The sequence below is a fragment of the Pyrus communis genome, chromosome 7 (assembly GCF_041283825.1).
Source record: "Pyrus communis isolate YQ-2024b chromosome 7, ASM4128382v1, whole genome shotgun sequence".
Lineage (NCBI taxonomy): Eukaryota > Viridiplantae > Streptophyta > Magnoliopsida > Rosales > Rosaceae > Pyrus > Pyrus communis.
The window spans coordinates 932,184-949,161 of NC_142571.1; the positions used below are offsets into that span (position 1 = coordinate 932,184).

At 39.9% G+C, this 16,978-nt stretch overlaps 3 protein-coding genes across 28 annotated transcripts; 1 reads left to right on the forward strand and 2 right to left on the reverse strand.

The window, feature by feature from the left end:
• Positions 1–1,589: 1,589 nt before the first annotated feature.
• On the reverse strand, positions 1,590–9,802 carry LOC137734896 (uncharacterized). 25 transcript variants are annotated; one of them, XR_015964378.1, is made up of 8 exons: positions 9,409–9,802; positions 9,204–9,311; positions 8,277–8,416; positions 7,213–7,417; positions 7,066–7,126; positions 6,616–6,657; positions 6,013–6,085; positions 5,660–5,695 (listed from the first exon to the last, which is right to left on the reverse strand). XR_015964378.1 is itself a non-coding variant. In XM_088697289.1 (8 exons), exons 4-8 carry the CDS (start codon positions 7,324–7,326, stop codon positions 5,874–5,876), a joined length of 303 nt encoding a protein of 100 aa, XP_088553415.1. In that variant the 5' UTR covers positions 7,327–7,417; positions 8,277–8,416; positions 9,204–9,311; positions 9,409–9,802; the 3' UTR covers positions 5,660–5,873. The 25 variants fall into 25 exon arrangements, 14 of the variants coding, with proteins under 14 accessions (XP_088553415.1, XP_088553414.1, XP_088553413.1 ...); XR_015964377.1 differs by having other exon boundaries at positions 6,013–6,103; XR_015964385.1 differs by having other exon boundaries at positions 6,616–6,670.
• Positions 1,730–5,570, forward strand: LOC137733925 (disease resistance protein RGA2-like). 2 transcript variants are annotated; one of them, XR_015964371.1, is made up of 3 exons: positions 1,730–2,032; positions 2,338–5,293; positions 5,383–5,570. XR_015964371.1 is itself a non-coding variant. In XM_088697260.1 (2 exons), the coding sequence occupies exons 1-2, from the start codon at positions 1,730–1,732 to the stop codon at positions 5,152–5,154; spliced, it is 3,120 nt and encodes a 1,039-aa protein (XP_088553386.1). In that variant the 3' UTR covers positions 5,155–5,570. The 2 variants fall into 2 exon arrangements, 1 of the variants encoding a protein (XP_088553386.1); XM_088697260.1 differs by having other exon boundaries at positions 2,338–5,570.
• A 490-nt stretch (positions 9,803–10,292) lies between the features above and the next one.
• Positions 10,293–15,256, reverse strand: LOC137733924 (protein OBERON 4). The gene is made up of 2 exons (XM_068473139.2): positions 11,761–15,256; positions 10,293–11,079 (listed from the first exon to the last, which is right to left on the reverse strand). Exons 1-2 carry the CDS (start codon positions 14,936–14,938, stop codon positions 10,520–10,522), a joined length of 3,738 nt encoding a protein of 1,245 aa, XP_068329240.2. The 5' UTR covers positions 14,939–15,256; the 3' UTR covers positions 10,293–10,519.
• Between the last annotated feature and the right edge of the window lie 1,722 nt (positions 15,257–16,978).

Sequence of the window (16,978 nt, forward strand, 5' to 3'; positions counted from 1 at the left end):
AGGATGTACTAAATTATCATATCGTGATTGAAATAGTACATCAACGTTCATTAAAATTTTTAGTTCGAGTTGAGGACTGTATTAACTATTTCAATCAGATATGATAATTTGTATATCAAATAATACTGATTAAATTAGTCGAACGTTTGGTGTAGAATCGAACTAAAAACCGATTATACAGTAATGCATTTTATTTTATGAAAGACAATGTCAAAAATTGTAAATAAAATAAAAAAAAGAAAGGAAAAAAATCGATAGAATAATTAATCTTCTACAAACAATTCGTCGTCATTGATATTCTGCGCACAACCCAAAAAAGTTATGGGTGTGGATTCATGGCAAATCAAAGCACCATGAAGGTGCGGAATCACGCACAGACGGTGAGATCCACTCCAGATTCCGACGAAAGGACGACTTGTAGGTTGTCGGGTTTCAAATCCTCTCAAGGAAATCGATTAATTGAATTTACATCGTGGTAGGTTGTCGCAACCGCAAAAATGAGCCAAGAAACTTGATCTTCCAACCCAAATTAATTTCACAGAATTTAAATTTTGTCCAACCCTAATTAATTTCACACAATTTTAATTTTGCGATTCAAAACCTTAATTTTGGAAGGAACCGTAACTCATCAAATTTTTTGAGCGGAACAGAAAGAAGAAGAAGAAGAAGAAGAAGAAATCTTGATGAAGACGATAGTTGAACAACTGCAACGAGATTGACTCTTGTGCACGATGCGAGAGAGAGGGACGCTACAAGAGAGCGCAGGAGAACACAGCGTGGTTTTCCTACCAACTAATAATACAGAAGTTTTGAGTTGGATAATTTAGTAGGTGTATACTATATAAAGATGTGGACCCAGTTTAATTAATTCGGGTACTATTTAGTGTAAAATTAAACTAAACACTTAGGGTCCGAACTATTCATCTTGTCCGGTTCGCTATACGACTTGTCAAATGAAGCCTTAATGTACATTGTTGTTTCACTGGTAATCTTCTAACAATTGCATAGTTTTAGCATTATTCAAGCTTACATCAAAACAATAGCAGTATTCAAACTTACATCAAAATAATCTTAGTCTTTCATCTCATATACCTTATGAGATGAAGACACTCGATAAAATAGTTGGATCTCATATACCTTATGAGATGAAGACACTCGATAAAATAGTTGCATTATTATTATTATTATTATTATTATTATTATTTCTTTTCTCAACCCTCATTTTTTGAAACTAAAAATTGAAGGAGATCTAATTTTCTCAGCTGAAAGAAGGCTTCAGAAAAGTGCAACGTTAGGTGTATAAATTCGTACTGAAGATACAAATAAAATTGGACTGGTTACTTCTATTTGGAAGTGCTGTGTGTAGACACGTCCAGCTGTAGGTTTACAAATGGTGCTTTACTAGCCACTAGGGAACAAAAGTAGAGGAAAACATAAGGAAAGCAACAAACGGCTATAATTTGTGAAGGACCCAGCTGGCATTAAAAATCAACTTTCAATTATTAAGGCCAGCTGTAACATATGGACCATGTTCTCACTACGCATAAAACCGTATTGACCATTATTAGGTCTTTGTTTTTATTTTACCAGTGAGTGGCTGGATGAGAGATGGTCATATCAAGACTATATCAGGAGGAGCCATCTTTCACTGTGCAAAACTATATTCTTAGTTACAATCTTCTACTTTAATTCACTTCATCTGGGTTTTTGCTTGTCCTGAATACAAGAAATGGCGGAAGGAGTTCTCTTCAACATTGCAGAACGGATCATTGTAAGGCTTGGAAACTGTGCCTTCCAAAAGATTGGATCGATTTGGGGTGTCCAAGATGAGTTCAACAAGCTCAAGGAGACCGTTGCTGGATTCCAAGATGTTCTTCTTGATGCTGAGCAAAAGCAAGCCAACAACAATGAAGTCAAGTTGTGGCTCCAAAGCGTAGAAGATGCAGTTTATGAAGCCGATGACGTGCTGGATGAGTTTAATACTCAAGTTCAGAAGAGACAAGTGATGCGTGACAATACTAAGCTGTCAAAGGTATGCCTCTTTTTTTTTTAGCTCAAATCATCCTGCTTTATGGTGAAAGATGAATCATTAGATAAAAGATATTAACAAGAGGATTCTAAAGGTTGCACCTCGTAGAACAATTTTAAAGTCATGTAAGCCTATTGATAATCACCTATTAGGAGTACAATAGGTCTCTGAATAACTCATATTTAACTGCAACAAGTCTCCTACATTATTGTTTTGAATGTTTCGTATAACTTACCGTTACAAAACTCTATTAACTTATTAATACAGTTCTATCGAAATAATGATTGTTTCTACTCAAACTCTTACAGGTGCGCCTTTTCTTTTCTAGCTCAAATCAACTTGTTTTTAGGTTAGAGATGAGTCAGAAGATAAAAGATATTAACAAGAGGCTTAGTGAGGTTGCATCCCGTAGACCCAGTGACTTAAACAATAATCGTGAAGATACAAGATTTATATTGAGAGAGAGCATCACTCACTCATTTGTCCCTAAGGAAAATATTATAGGGAGAGATGAAGATAAAATGGCAATTATCCAACTTTTGTTGGATCCCATCTCAACCGAGAATGTGTCAACCATTTCCATAGTTGGAATTGGAGGATTGGGGAAAAGTGCCCTTGCCCAAGTCATATTCAATGATGAGGTGATTCAAAAGCATTTTGAGTTGAAAATATGGATATGTGTCTCTAATATATTTGAGTTGGATATATTGGCCAAGAAAATCCTAAAAGCTGACAAGCTTGATAAGAAGCAGCGTGATAAGGTGGACCAGCTTGATATGGATCAGCTGCAAATTGATTTTAGAAAAAAAGTAGATGGGAAGAAATACCTACTTGTGTTGGATGATGTGTGGAATGAGGACCCACATAAGTGGTTTAGATTGATGGACTTGTTAAAGGGTGGTGGAGTAGGTAGTAGAATATTAATAACCACTCGTACTAAAACCGTTGCAATGACATCACACACAACTAAACAGTACCCCTTAAGGGGTTTGAATGAAGTGCAAAGCTGGTCCTTATTTAAGAAAATGACTTTTCAAGATGGAAAAGAACCAGAGAATTCAACAATTAAGGCAGTTGGGATGGAGGTTGTAAGAAAATGTCAGGGAGTTCCACTCGCTATAAGGACGATAGGTGGGATGTTGTGCAAAAAACATCATGAAATAGAATGGTTTAATTTCAAAGAAAGGAAACTTTCAAAAATAAGTCAAACAGGAGATGATATTTTACCAACACTCAAACTAAGTTATGATGTGCTTCCAACACATTTGAAGCATTGTTTTGCTTATTGTAGCTTGTTCCCACCTGATTATGATATCTCTGTACCAAGATTGATTAGACTTTGGGTGGCACAAGGGTTCATTGAGTCATTCGACGAAAACGAGTGTTTGGAGGATGTTGCGTTTGAATATTACAGGGAATTGTTGTGCAGATCGTTTTTTCAAGAAGAAAAAACAAATGAGTTTGGTGTAATAGAAAGTTGTAAAATGCATGATCTCATGAATGAACTTGCAATCTCTGTGTCGGGGGTTAGAAGCACTGTAGTTGAGCCAAACCAAAAGAATTTTCATGAAAAGCTTCGTCATGTATCTTTCGATTTTGATATTGATTTGTCGAAATGGGAAGTGCCAACATCCTTGCTAAAAGCAAGCAAGATACGAACCTTTCTTTTTCTTCAACAAAGTTTGAGTGATGACCAAAGTTCCTCACGTAATGCATTTTATACTACAATTGTTTCAAATTTTAAGTTATTGCGTATGTTGAGTCTCAATGAAATGGGAATTAAAAAAGTACATAAATGTCTTAAAAAAATGAAACATTTGAGATATCTTGATCTTAGTTGTAATCGTTACATGAAGAGACTTCCAGATTGGATAGTTGGACTTTCGAATTTGGAAACACTAGATCTCTCTTATTGTTATGAGCTTGTGGAATTGCCTAGAGACATTAAAAAAATGATCAACTTAAGGCATCTCATCTTGGAAAGGTGTTGGCAATTGAGTGGAATGCCACGTGGAATTGGTGAATTGAATGGTGTTCGTACATTGAATAGATTTGTTTTGAGCGAAAGCAATTGTTTGGGGAGGGGCGGTAGTGCTGGTCTTGCTGAGCTGGGGACGCTTAACGAATTAAGGGGACACTTACTTATTTATTGTTTGAGGCATGTGGTGTCAGAATCAAATGTTGGTACACCTCTCAAGGACAAACAGCATCTTTGTTCGTTGGATTTAATCTGGAATTATGGCGAAGATGTAAACGGAGTTGATGAGGAGGATATTATAAAGTCAATGGAAGTATTGCAACCCCATTCTAATCTGAAGCAGTTGACCGTGCGGCATTATGTTGGTGTGAGGTTTGCGAGTTGGTTTTCTTCTCTCATAAATATTGTTAATCTCGAATTGATTGGATGTAAGAGATGCCATCGTCTTCCGCCCTTGGATCATTTGCCTTCCCTTAAGTCTCTTGAGCTACGGAATTTGGAGAAGTTGGAGTACATATCAGAGAATGAGAGCAGTAAAAGTATGAGTGATGAGATGATGAGGATCTCATTCTTTCCCTCCCTGGAGACACTCACTTTATACAAATGCCCTGTTCTGAAGGGATGGTGGAGGGCCCACACTCATAACAATGCTGCTTCTTCTTCATTAACGGAAAATCTGTCGTTGCCTTCTTTTCCTCGTCTTTCTACATTGATCATCAGGGATTGTCCTAATCTAACTTCACTGCCTCTGTATCCAAATGTGGTTGAAATAGAACTCCACAGGAGCAGCTGGAAGGTTGTTGATTCCTTGTTTGTTAGAGGAGCATCTGATATTACACATGATGTTGGTGTTGATGTTTCTACCTCTTCTTCTTCCCCTCATCTCTCCAAATTAACACATCTGTCACTCCATGCAATTGAGGATTTGGCATCACTGCCAGAAGAAATAAGCAATCTCACATCACTTCAGGAGCTTGGAATTGATGATTGCCCTAATTTGGCATCACTGCCAGAAGGGATTCGTGGACTCCCCTGTTTAAATAGATTAAAAATTCTGCGGTGCCCCATGTTAAGCGAAAGATGCAAGAAAGAAACAGGTGAAGACTGGTTTAAGATTGCTCACATCCAATCCATTGAAATTGTTTAATCTTAAGGTGCGTTTTCTTATTTTTAATCTTATGAAATATTAAAACGCCGACCTTGTTTCTTATTTTTATTCTTCATACATCATCACCAGCATTTTATTTTTCTTTCCATATGGCATAACATGTGGATCAATGATTTCGGTATGCATTCATTACCCACTAAATTCAATTTTTTTTTTTTAAATTTCTCTTTAATTTCCTTCTTTTCAATTATCTAGTCTTGTATGCAGTGTCAACCTTTTTGATTCAATATGTAAGGGCCATGTTGATTGCTTGAAGTGGTTGTATATGATTTTACTTTTGATCGTTGGGGTTTTAAGTACTATGTCCCCTCGTTGTATGTTTTTTCTTTAAATAATATAATATGGGCGCGAGGGCCTAGCCCCCCAGCTTCGACTGGGTTCCAGCCCTCTTTAAATATTTCTTTTTAATATTTGTTGACGTATTGGAAGCAAAATCACCTTTGTCACGTTATAACATACAAGTTGCATAATTATACACAAACAATGATAAAAAAAATTACGTCTATTAATTGTCAATGCACTAAGGTACCGTTTGGTATGTGGGACGGGACGGAACAGAGTGGGACAAGGCGTTCCGTCCCACGTTTGGTGCGCCTAAAACGGGTGGAACGAGCTGTTCCACGGAACGAGTTTTGGGTGAATTTTCGTTCCACCTCACCCCCCTGGGACGACTCGTTCCACGTCCATGGAACACAAAATTATAACCTCTCCGTCTCCTTCTTCCGCCTTTTTTCCATCTGAGGGCATCTTTGCTCCCGCTCCGTTCCGTTCCGTCATGTCCCGTTCCGTCCCGTCCCATTCCGTTCCGTCCCGTCCCGTCTGCATACCAAACGATACCTAAAGTAACCAAATATTCTAAGATCGAAGAAAGTCCAAAATCAACTTTGGATATGGCTCGGGACACAAATATCTGCTCCAAAACCCAAAACTAATCACAAAAAACGCTACATTCCCAGTAAAGCAAATACTTCTTGTTTTTTCTATGTCCCGTCTCTATAAACAACTCATGACAGCCATTACAAAAACAAAAATATTTGTTGTTTTTTCTATGTCCCGTCTCTATAAACAACTCAGACAACTCCTAGTTAGTTTCTTTGTTTTCTTTTCCTCGATTTCCTTAGCAATCAAATGGTCTCCCTAAGTAAAAACAAATTCTTCAAACATACCGAATGTTTTCTAATATTTTTCTTTTCTTTCCTTTTATTCATCTACCCAATTGAACTGGTCTCTTAAGTTTTCTTAATCTGCAATCAAAATATATTGGTTTCTTAAGTTTTATTCAAAAAATTTACTTATATGTAGTGTTCTTTTCCATATTCTATCCCGCACATCTAAGTTCATTATTTACCCACACCAGTTCATACTTATAATATGTTATAGGTTTATTTTTAAAAAGCTGATGCTTGTATTGCCAAGAACTAAAAAGGGAAAAGTACGGACCTTGACATTCACATAGAAATCTTCCATGCAGTTCTTTGGCATCTACAAAAACAAACTTATTAACAGATCAGTCAAAGGAAAACTATTACAACCTCTGCAAAAACAAAATATAGCATGGTTGCGCTCGTAAAAGCATTTGGATTCATCACAATTCGTGACTCGTTAAACATGATATCTCCTTAGACATTTTGGGAACTTGACAGCTTAGAACAATTGTTATAGATTGACATAAGCCTCCAAACTTCAAAAAATATTGAAACCTTAAGAGAGCAGAACCTGTATTCATTCATATTTGTGCTGTTTCGATTAGCTTATCTCGCTATGACTTGATTCATTAGTTCTAAAGGAAGCTCTAATCACTACGAAAACAGCTTAATAACAGTTGATTATCTCTAAAACAAAGAGGGAAAACATAGAAATACTATCTGTAATTAATAATAAGAAAAATACCATGAATTTGTTTTTGGGAAGCTGCTTTTAGGTTAGTACCCTCGTCTGGCGAAAACTTATCCTACAATGCAGCAAGAAATAGAGTAAAAGGAGTAATAGTTGGTTTCCATTTAGAACCTCAAAACCCCAATTTAGTCTTTCTCTTACTGGAGAGAACAGCATCTCCGGTGAAAGTGAATTCGAACTTGGCATCCATTCCTCCATCATACTTAGAAGCAACCACATCCTGAAAGTAAGTCCCCTGACGAACTTCCCATCCATCCACTGACTCCGGAGTCTTCAACTTTACAATTGTAAGTTTGCTCTTGCTACTCTTTCCTGCTCATAATTGAGCCATTTTCTTCTTATAGTCCTACAATGCAAACAGTCAAAAGCCTCACATAAGCAATAAAATTCAAATCCAACATTGAACCAACCCATGAACTTAAAAGACATCAACACCGAAACAGATTACTAAATGTCAAAAAGGAGTATTTCAAGGATATGGCAATAAGGATCACACATGAAATGCTTTGGTAAGATTGTAGACCCCTCTTTGATCAACTCTGTAGAGGTCTCCGCTGATAGTAGAGCGTGCAATAGCACAATATATAATCTTGTTACAGCCCTGTACTGCGGCGGACAGGGTAGCAGGATCACCCACATCTCCAGTCAATGGCAAGACATATATGAAAAAAGAGAGAATGATAACACCCACCATTTAAAGGAGTAAAAGCACAAAAAAATATCTTGCAAACCCTTGATTTATCAGTAAAGCACATCAGAACCAAACAGTCAAGAAAATAACTTAAAACCAATTCTATATTTCTAATCAGAAGATGTGCAATTTTTTTTTTTTTATTCGTCTGCAATTTGTGGCACTTCATTCTCAATAATGAACAATTCACAAAATTCTAGATTTACTACATCAAGGGACAGACCGAATAGGAAAATGCATCATTCGTTATCCAACTTGAAACAACAATCCCACTTAAATTGACTACTCATAAGAATCTCATTCCACAAAACTTCTTCAGTCCAGGCCTAAACAACTGCAAGCAAAAAAATCCCCAAGATACATACTTTCATCCAAATCATCCACCGCCATTAACAAAACCACAACCTATATCTTCCTTTCAGCTAAGATTAAAGAAAAATTTGAAACCTTAATCACTCCCAAACATGCTTTTGGAATATGAATAGAAAGGAAACTTGAAATTAAAGGATCATACAGAATTGGGATGGGGATTGGACTCGTGCTCAGAATCGACCTCTTCCTCTTCAGATTGATCACCGAATAGATTCTGCATCACCCGGTGCCACTTCTCCTTCCCCATCGCTGCTGGTGTGTGTTGCCGTCGGAGCCCTCAAACTACTGACATTAAATAGTTCATTGATTAGATCATAGAAAATATCACCATAGCATACTGCAACTTCGAGAAGTGTGTCGAAACAAATTTGAAAAGGAATGAAAACCCTGTTAACCAAACCATCAACAATAACATAAGCCACACCAATCGTAGCACACAAAACCAATCCGGCATGGTGAAATCCAGTCAACAAAACAAAAAATACTCCGAAACCCATCAGTCAATATACAGCAAGTAGAAGCAACGCAATTAAAAAAATAAAAAATAAAAAAAATAAAATAAAAAAAAAACCCTAAATCCGGAATGATGCAAACAGTTAAAACTAGGGTTTGATAATTAATGCACCTATTGCTATTAGACTTTGATCCCCGGGAATTACTGGATACTGTTGATGATATCGTTGTGTTCAAGCCAATGCATTTCAACCCTATTCGGCAAAACATCACATATTCCATCAGAAAAAAATTCTCAAAGATAATGGGTGAGGGGATTTCATTTGAATTGCCAGACGATGCTGTTTAAAAGATCCTGACTGGAATATGGCTAGGCCGGACTGCCTTAAAGGAATGGGCAGAAAAGGTTCTAGCTCCGAGCGTCCAACTGCTCAAATACCCAAATTAATAACCAAACAATAAAAAATAATACAAAAATCAATGCCTTCACAGAAAAATATCTAAAACCCACAAACACCCCCCCCCACCCCAAAAAAAAAAAAAATCATTCAAAAATCTCACCGTGCTCAGAAATATTAATAAAGAATAAGGGGTTTATATGAGCAAGAACACATACAAACTTGGAAATGTCATATAATCCAAACCCACTTCCAATATTAGCCACAACGAAATGAGGCCGTATCGACCCAGCCAGAACCTTCTCGATAACCTCCTTCACCGCAACCTATCAATTCCAACACAAAAATTGAGAAAATGTGCGAGAAAATTTGAGCTTGTGATTTTCTCGGAAACCAAACAGGGGTCTAGACTCTAAACCAAACCTTAGGCGAGGGGTGGAGAGAGAGGGTAGAGGCGAGGAAGGATTCGGCTGCAGATTTGGTTCCAGGATTTGCTAACGCATGCCGCTGACGCGAAGGATAAGGCGGGTAGGTGCGAGAGGATGTCGTCCAAAAGGTCGTCGTTTAGCAGATGAGGCGAGGAGGGAGAGGGGAAGAAGCGGTGAAGAAGCAGAAGGCGATGCGTAGTCGAAGCGGAGCTTCCCACGATGATCGACACGTGGGCACCAGGCACAAACGCAGAAAGCAACCCCAAAACCCTGTCGTTTGGTATGCAATCCCTTCCCCTTCTTTAGAATAAGGAAATGGTAATAAATGCTACGAGACGAGCATACTCCAAAGTATCACAAGAAGCCAGACAGGAGATTAAAAACACAAAGCAGCGACATGACGTTTTTAGTTTCTGAACATATATTATATGTTGAAAGTGATTCCCGCTCTTTTGAAATATTTAATTGGACGGATCAAAAATGAATAAGCGAACAAAAAAGAGCACAGAATGAGAAAACGGACTTGGTTCCAAAAACCATAAATAGGACGCCTGATTTGGTACTGAAGTGATTCTGAAAAAAAAACTGGTATAAAAAAAAACTGAAAACTGTTTTTGTGTTTGGTAAACATTCAGCTTTTTTTCACAGTTTTGGGTGAAAAAAAACCAAAAACAAGAAGCTGCAAAACCCAACTTTGAAAAACCAGTTTTTTTTCACATATGTTTTACATAAAAGTTTACTAAACACTATAATACTGCTTTTTTTTTTTTTTTCAAAAGCACTTTTGCAAAAAAATTTACCAAACACTCTGCTGCTTTATTTCACAGCTACTTATTTTCACAACACAGCAGAAGCAGTTTTTTTTTCAAAGCACATCAATACCAAACCAGCCCTTATAACATTATAAAAGAAATGAGGCAGCCTCTTTGTACAGATTCTGGTTAGTGGTTCAATAAACAAATACAACAGAAACTACCATGAAAAACACCCTAATTGGAGCTATAAAACCACTACATTGAAAAGTACAACATAAAACAATCAGCACACGAGGTTACGGTTACTTGCCACATCGAAAACTCTTACAGGGACTCCTCTTCGTTTGCCAATCACAAAGAAAGGTTCCGCTTCGTTGCTTCCATTTTTAACAAAAGATCCTTTATATCGGCTTGCATTCTCATCTTCATATTGGAGTATTCACGATGAGCTCGGTCTAGAGCTTGTACTTCTTCAAGTTTCTTGCTGTGCATTTCTTCTGCCTCGACTAAGCGCAACTTTGCTATCCTGCTCCTAAATTCTTCTTCAATTTTTTCATCCTTTGCCATTGCTATGCGTTTCAGCCCCTCAGCTTCTCTTCTTGCATCATCTGCTCGTGTTTGAAACAATTTTGCCTCAGCCTGCTTGATCCTCACAATGCTCTCCAGCTCATCGAAAAGAGGTTCTTTTTGGGCACTTGTGTGCAACTCTCTGTCCATAATGTGTTTCTCATGCTGATTGTAGTTAAAGCTAGGATGAGTGTCAGCTGCAGTTTCCAACTGAGGGACCTTTTCTGTGTATATTGATTTCAGCAATGGGGGTTCCTGGCTTGGTCCAGCAATCCCATTGTTCACTTTACTTTGATCCTTCCCTGATAAAATGGCTGTTTTGCCTAGCTTGGAACTGTCAGCATCTGAAACAAAAGTGGAGGACTTGCTTAAAAACAGTACAGTTTCCAATTAACTAAGCACAGTATTACAACACAGAACAAAAAGGCACAACTTTGAGACTCAATAAAGGCATAAGTTTTCTGCTTCGGGATTTTATACTCTTGCTATGTCACAATATTCTCACATAAGCACAAAAAAGCCGTTCAGAGACATCGATACGGATGTATTTAGGCCAGGCATCAAACTGAATCCCAAAACCCATAATCCTATTAAAACCGAAGCTTCAAGCAAGCCAAACATATAATGTATGTACTACAGAAACCATCAGTTGTAATTGTTCAAGCAGAAAGAAGAATACTTCCTCCGAAAGATTTTTATTTTGCATCTTCAATATAAAAACAAAAGGCTTCAAGTAGCTTCAATATATCAAAGGGATTCCATTCATGTCATAACAAAGAACACAATTTATAAAACTTCTATTTACAGCAATTCACAAGTATCAAAACCTCCAAGTAACATCGATATCTTGTAAACCATGGAGAAAGGAAGCATCTGTAAATTTGTATTCCAGATAATTTTATTTTTTTTTAAGAAAAAAGCATGATCCAAAACAATGATAATATGACAATGCATGCAGATTATAACCCCGAAAAGTATTGTAAGAACGAAACAATAAATTCTTTCTGATAAAACAAAGAACTTACCCAAAAGAAAAGCCATGACATAATTGTACACCTCCGGAAGGTTAGACTTGTTTACCAATCTTGCCAGTGATTGATCAGCAATTTCATAAAGTCGTCTCCCTCTCATGTCCTTGCTGACAACAAATATTCTCTTAACGTATTCAAGTTCCCTAGCAAGATTTTCAATTGTCCAATCCTTTGCGAAATTCTGAAAAACCTCCTTCACGAACCCAAATATCTCAGAAGGATGATCACAGGCAACACAATGAAACTGCATCTCAGTCGTCCCTTGAGATCCAGTAGCACTGCGTCCATTTCTAATATAAGATTCCCGCAATGCGCAATCCGCGTGGCACCAATGGAGACAAACATCACACCCAATCCAACTACATGTATTTGAGGCCATGTCAAACTTTGAGCACACAAGACACATACACGCACTGCAAAAACCAGTCTTTGGCGAACAAACCTTGCAATCACATTCATCCACAGGCACAGGACTCCAACAAGAAGGATTTCTGCATCTTGAGTTCAGAAAAATTTCAGCCAAATCAGAAGATGATGCACCATTCTCTTGCAGGAGATAATTCGGTAGACCAGTCTTCAGAGCAACCAAGATTTCCAGTTGCGCACGATGAGCTTTTAGTAGCATCTCCATGGTTATATCAGACCTGCTCTGCAGTGCCTTCTGAAATGCAAACAGTTGCATGCGCTTATCCATATTTAACATCATATCGCGAATGGTCTCCTTCACACATGAAGCCGATTGTCCTGTCATCTCATGAAACTTTCTAGCCATTACATGTATGGGATCGGAGACTATCCTGGCAACGATTGTCTCCACAAAGTCAGCTCCACCAATGAGAAACTTCTTGTGTTCCTTCTGACTGCTAGTCCTATATAAACTACCACTATTTTTCTCTCTCAATAGTCGTTTTCTGTCAAAACTATAGTTCGATCCCATTTCATGAGATCCAACGCTATTCGAAGGTGATCTAACATCCTCATGGTTCCTTGTCTGTCCTCCTGACAACTGTTTATTGAAGCTCAGCTGCCTTTCCATTCCATTCGCCACTTCAGAGCTTCCTTCAGTATGCCTACGATGTTGTTGCCCTTGGACCGATTGACCATTTGGAATGCCTTGCGATGCTTGAGACTGTTGTTGATGAGACCCGTTTCCATTCATCAAGATTCTTTGATACAAAGGGATTTCTTTGCTCTTAGCATCATTCTGAACAAGTGCCTGCGAAGGAACTTCTTTACCCTTAGCCTCACTCTGAGCCAGTGCCTGCCAATCGATTCCCTGGAAAAGCGGACGACTTTTAACCGACTGTTCAAAGTCCATCGAATTCTGGGTGGTTAGCGAACAGCTAGGGTTGTGATAAAACGACTGAGAGCCTGAAAAGGATACTGATTGAGTAAATCCATCAGAGTTAGTACGAAAAGTATTACTTAGAGACTGAACACTCATTGCTTGGTCAGGAGAACCAGGAGCTGCACCACCAACGGGTAACAAAACATTAGGCAAGCTAAGAGAAAGATCAAGCGGCTCAAGTGCCAGCTTTTCATCCTTCATAATGGAACCAGATTGATCAGCTTTCTCCTGTCTCCTAACAGGAGAGCTTGAAAACAACTCGAAACCCCTAGTGCTGGGTCCTTCTATATCATTTTCCATGCCAGTTAACAGCTCTCGTGATTCTCTAGCAGTCCACTGACCATCTTCTGCTGAATCTACCATATCAGTTGGTGTCACAGCGACGCTTTTACCTTTATCCTTAAAATTCTGCCTTATATTCAGCGTATCTAGCTTAACCACTTCATTATCCTCCTCATCCTCTGTTACTACCTTGTCTGACTCTGTCATTTCATCGTCATCATCCTCCGCCTTCAATTCAAGGTCAATTCCCTTATCTTGCTTTGGTTCATCTTCCAATTCCATCGGAATCTCGACCACTTCTTCATCACCTTCCCTCACACTCCCTTTTCCATCATCCTCATCTTCACGAGCTTCCACATTCCCGCTTTTATCAATCATATCGTTATCACCATTTGGCAAGTCATCATCTTTCTTCTCCTCCTCATCCTTCCTTTCACACGCACTCTCTTTACTCACATCTTTCACCTCTTGTTTATCCGAGGACTCACCCTTCTCCTCCCTAGCCTCTTGTTTATCCAGAGACTCACCTTTCTCCTCAACCCTATCTGTATCCCTATCTGAAGTCTCGCTTCGAATCCGTGTTTCTCCTGTTTCAGCTCCACCTTCAGGACCCAATTGGGGCTCACCTTCACCTCCACCTCCAACACCAGCTCCAGCTTCCGGCGCAAGCTCACCCTCCTCTATTTCACTACTAGTCCTACTCCCCTTATCAGCCTGAACCTCCTCCGTCTCCCTCTTCCTAACCTCAACACTCTTTGGCTGCTCAACCGGAACCTCCTCCGTCTCCTTCTTCCTAAACTCAACATTCTTTGGCTGCTCACCCTGAACCTCCTCCGCCTCCACCTCCCTCTTCCTCACCTCAACACTCTTCGACTGCTCACTCCCCACGGAGTCCTTAGACCAAGTGGGCGACTTGGACTTCGACTCCGATTTCGACTCCTTCCCATCCCTCAACCTCCTCACCGGAGACCTAACCCTAGACTGCTCGCTCCCTGAATCCCTCAAATTTGACCACGTCGGCGACCTCACGTCCCTCAACCCCTTCCCTCCTCCTCTCTCCTCGAACTCCTTCCCAAACCTCCGCCACGACAACGCTCCGCTCCCGCTGCCTTCGCGCCTCGACCTGTCCCGCTCCGATCGAAACCCTTTCGGAAAATCCGCCGGCGACCTCCTCGACGCGGAGAAGCTCTCAGACCGGTGCATCAAATTACGATCGTACCCTCCTCCATCTCTATTGTATCGATCGGTCCCCTTCCTCCGGTCGAAACCGTCGAACTCTTGCCCCGGCCTCTTCCGGACAGTTCTGGACCGTCCGCCAGAACCGGCCTGTTCCCGATCGTCGTAGGAGCGAGCCGGCACCAGAGAAGAAGCCGAGGAGGCCGAAGAGAGCAAACCCTTCCGCACAGTATCTGGCTTATAGTAGAAGCTCCGGTGCGAGTTGGAGGAGGTCCGGCTGGGGTTGGAGCTGGAGTTTGGGTTAGGATTCGGATTCGGATCCTTCCCGAAGGAATCGAGATCGTCACTGGATCTCAGCCTCTTCATTTCTCCCCCAAATTATAAATTAAATAAATAAATAGAGTAAAAATTGAAGAGCTACCGGCTACGACGTTGTATTTGAGCTGAAGGGGGTGAGGGCTTTTGGCCATAAAGGAGGTCGAATTTACGGGGATTGCCACGGAAGCTGGTTGAAATGTGAGCCGGGGTTGCAGAGAGAAAGAGAAAGGGGATAGCCGGCGGAGAGGAAGGTTCGGGGAGAGACGAAGGGGTAAAATTGGAAGGACAGTGGTGTCCTTGAGTCAACGCAGTTTTAACAACTGATGAGGAGAGAGAAAGAGCGAGAATGAGGAGAGAGAGAATGAGCTGGATACGCAAAGTGCGTGGAAAAGCATTTAAGAGTGAGTCCTTCTTCTTCTTTTTTTTTTTTTTTTTTTTTGGAAACTCAAGAGTGAGTCACTTTGTTGGCAGGTCATTTTCAACTGAGGGTTGGTCAGATGGCTTATTTTAACCCTCTGACCCTTCAAGATTCTTCAAGATATTAATATTTTAATGAACAGTACATAATCATATTTGCCTCAATCTCCAACCGAGGGCCAGAGGGCTCGTTTTAGCCCTATCACAAAAAACCATCTCCAACTGATGATCAAATGGTCATAGGGCCAAACATAATTTATTATTTAAAAACTACAACTTAAATTCAAATCCAACGGCTAAGTGATGTCAACATGACGTCAGCTAGCCGTTGGATTTGAATTTTTCTTTTGCTATAAATAGGGTGGATATTGGGCTATAATTCACACAACTTTGAATTCAATCTATTTCAATTCAAGTTTGCAATGAATTCCAACTTTGGATCCTCTTCGGATTCCAGCTGGGGGTCCTCATCCAATTCCAAATTGGAAGGAAAATGGGCACAGATGAGATGAGAATATGAGGAGTCTGATGAAGAAGTACAAGTAAGACGCAACAAACAAAACAAAGCGGCAGTCATGGCTGCGGCCATGGTGTGTCAGCCAACTGAGGAACAACCTCAATGAGGTGACTCTATTGCTGGTCGCTCTTACAAACTATGAAACAAAGTGATGTCACATGCCAATATGATGAACAACTACTTCAACCCCAACTCGGTGTACACAAAAGAGGATTTCAGATGTCGCTTCCGGATGAGGCGTCATGTTTTCGAGTGTTTACTTCGTGATGTCCAGCAGGTCAATCCATACTTTCGATAGAAGCGGGACAAAGCAGGCCGCCCTGGTTTCTCATCTCATCAGAAGGTTACTATTGCACTCCGAATGATGGTGTATGGCTCCCCAGCTGATTCGATGGATAAAACCCATGGTATGTCTGAATCTACATGCCTTGATACTCTTAAACAATTATGTGACACAATTGTTCAGGTTTACAAAGACAAGTACCTCCGCGAGCCAAATCAAGAAGATATGAATCGATTCCTTCGCAAAGCTGAATACCGTGGGTTTCCAGGCATGATAGGGTCATTAGACTGCATGCATTAGGATTGGAAGAACTGTCCCACCGGATGGCAATGAGGTTTTAGCAGAAGGTCGAGAAAGCCAATTGTTGTGTTAGAGGCGGTGGCCTTATATGACACATGGATATGGCATGCTTTTTTTGGAGTCCCTGGATCCCAAAATGACATTACAGTTCTTGGGCGTTCACCCCTCTTCAATAACTTGACGGAAGATAAAACACCTTAACTTGACTACTACATCAACAATCGTCAATACAATATGGGGTATTACTTGGCAGATGACATCTACCCAAAGTGGGCAACACTTGTCCAAGCAATTCCAAGCCCTATGAATGACGCAAAAATTTTTTTACCTTACATCAAGAGGCATACCGGAAAGATGTTGAGAGAGCTTTCGGTATTCTACAAGCACGGTGGAAGATCATTAGTGAACGGGCAAGAAGGTGGAGTCGAGAAAATTTGGACTCCATCATGATGTCTTGCATCATATTACATAATATGATAGTGGAGGATGAACGAGATGGGTATATTGATGGAGATTCCGATTACGACTAAGAAGATCCAAATAGGTCAATAAGGGCTCGTGCAAAAATATA

Bases quoted from the DNA above. Each gene is read 5' to 3' on its own strand.
- LOC137733925 (XM_088697260.1), top strand. From the start codon at position 1,730: ATGGCGGAAGGAGTTCTCTTCAACATTGCAGAACGGATCATTGTAAGG. The intron at 2,033-2,337 runs GTATGCCTCTTT...AAACTCTTACAG, and splicing joins ACAATACTAAGCTGTCAAAG to GTGCGCCTTTTCTTTTCTAG.
- LOC137733924 (XM_068473139.2), bottom strand. From the start codon at position 14,938: ATGAAGAGGCTGAGATCCAGTGACGATCTCGATTCCTTCGGGAAGGAT. The intron at 11,080-11,760 runs GTAAGTTCTTTG...CTTTTGTTTCAG, and splicing joins TGTCATGGCTTTTCTTTTGG to ATGCTGACAGTTCCAAGCTA.
- LOC137734896 (XM_088697275.1), bottom strand. From the start codon at position 7,326: ATGGATGGGAAGTTCGTCAGGGGACTTACTTTCAGGATGTGGTTGCTT. The intron at 6,658-7,065 runs GTATTTTTCTTA...TTGTTTTTGTAG, and splicing joins TTCCCAAAAACAAATTCATG to ATGCCAAAGAACTGCATGGA. The intron at 6,031-6,615 runs GTCCGTACTTTT...CTTCGATCTTAG, and splicing joins ATTTCTATGTGAATGTCAAG to AATATTTGGTTACTTTAGGT.